Source organism: Amphimedon queenslandica, unplaced genomic scaffold (assembly GCF_000090795.2).
Source record: "Amphimedon queenslandica unplaced genomic scaffold, v1.1 AMPQUscaffold_13279, whole genome shotgun sequence".
NCBI lineage: Eukaryota > Metazoa > Porifera > Demospongiae > Haplosclerida > Niphatidae > Amphimedon > Amphimedon queenslandica.
Window position 1 is genome coordinate 27,792 of NW_003546485.1, and position 907 is coordinate 28,698.

Consider the following 907-nt stretch of genomic DNA (forward strand, 5'->3'; position numbering starts at 1 on the left):
CTCTAGTTGATAATATTGATGACATGGATGGTAAGGAGACTTTTTGCTCCCACAATGATTATTTTTGAATTTACAGTTGATGATTCTTATTTGTTGAAGTCTATTCGGTGTTTGTGCATTCTTTTGATACATTCCAAGTCTAAATCTACTGATGGCAACATACCTTACATTTTGCGTAGTGTGCCAGTAAGTATAGAAATACATGTGTACCACTTACCCACTTCTATTATTACAGGTTGGTACAGATCCGTCAGCAGCACCAGATAAATCTAACAATTGTCCACATATTGTAATTTTTGAAGGAGATGAGTTAGACCAGTACTTTATTGCTATTGAGCAGTGCCTAATCTTAGAGTGTAAAGATATCCCAACAGCGCTCTTTCTATTAATAGCAAGTCACTATGTATTCAACATCAGTTATCAACCAAAAGCTCAGGATTTTTTCGCTTTCATTGAATCTAAATTGTTGAATATCTCATCCAGTACATATAAAAGCAAATCTCCTGTGGCACTTTCTCACATTAATGGCATCACCAGGGAACATGAAGTACTTAATGGATAATTGTTTTTGTTTTTTTTTGCATCAAGGAAAAGTTGTATTTAATCATTATAATCATTTGGACATTGTTTTGTAAATAATACAAATCAAATTTGTCATTTAAAAAGAAATTTTGTTAAATTAGCAAAAGAGTAGTTTGTCAATGGAGTTTCATAGTGTTTACAAATTGGTTCTGTCAAATTGACTAAGTGATATTTACAGTGTGGTAATCTGTCTTGTGGATGATGAACTGCTTACTGGAAGTACCAACAGACAGCATGATTTCTGATTGATGAGACGATGAAAATAAATCAAAACAGCTAAAGTTACTCTCAGATAAAATTTCGTCATTAGGTCACGCCATTGATG

The 907-nt window shown here is 33.1% G+C and overlaps 1 protein-coding gene across 1 annotated transcript; it reads left to right on the forward strand.

Moving 5' to 3' along the window:
• The first annotated feature begins 6 nt into the window (after positions 1–6).
• LOC109583811 (uncharacterized) lies at positions 7–693 on the forward strand. The gene is made up of 3 exons (XM_019999288.1): positions 7–30; positions 77–186; positions 236–693. Exons 1-3 carry the CDS (start codon positions 24–26, stop codon positions 560–562), a joined length of 444 nt encoding a protein of 147 aa, XP_019854847.1. The 5' UTR covers positions 7–23; the 3' UTR covers positions 563–693.
• Positions 694–907: the final 214 nt, after the last annotated feature.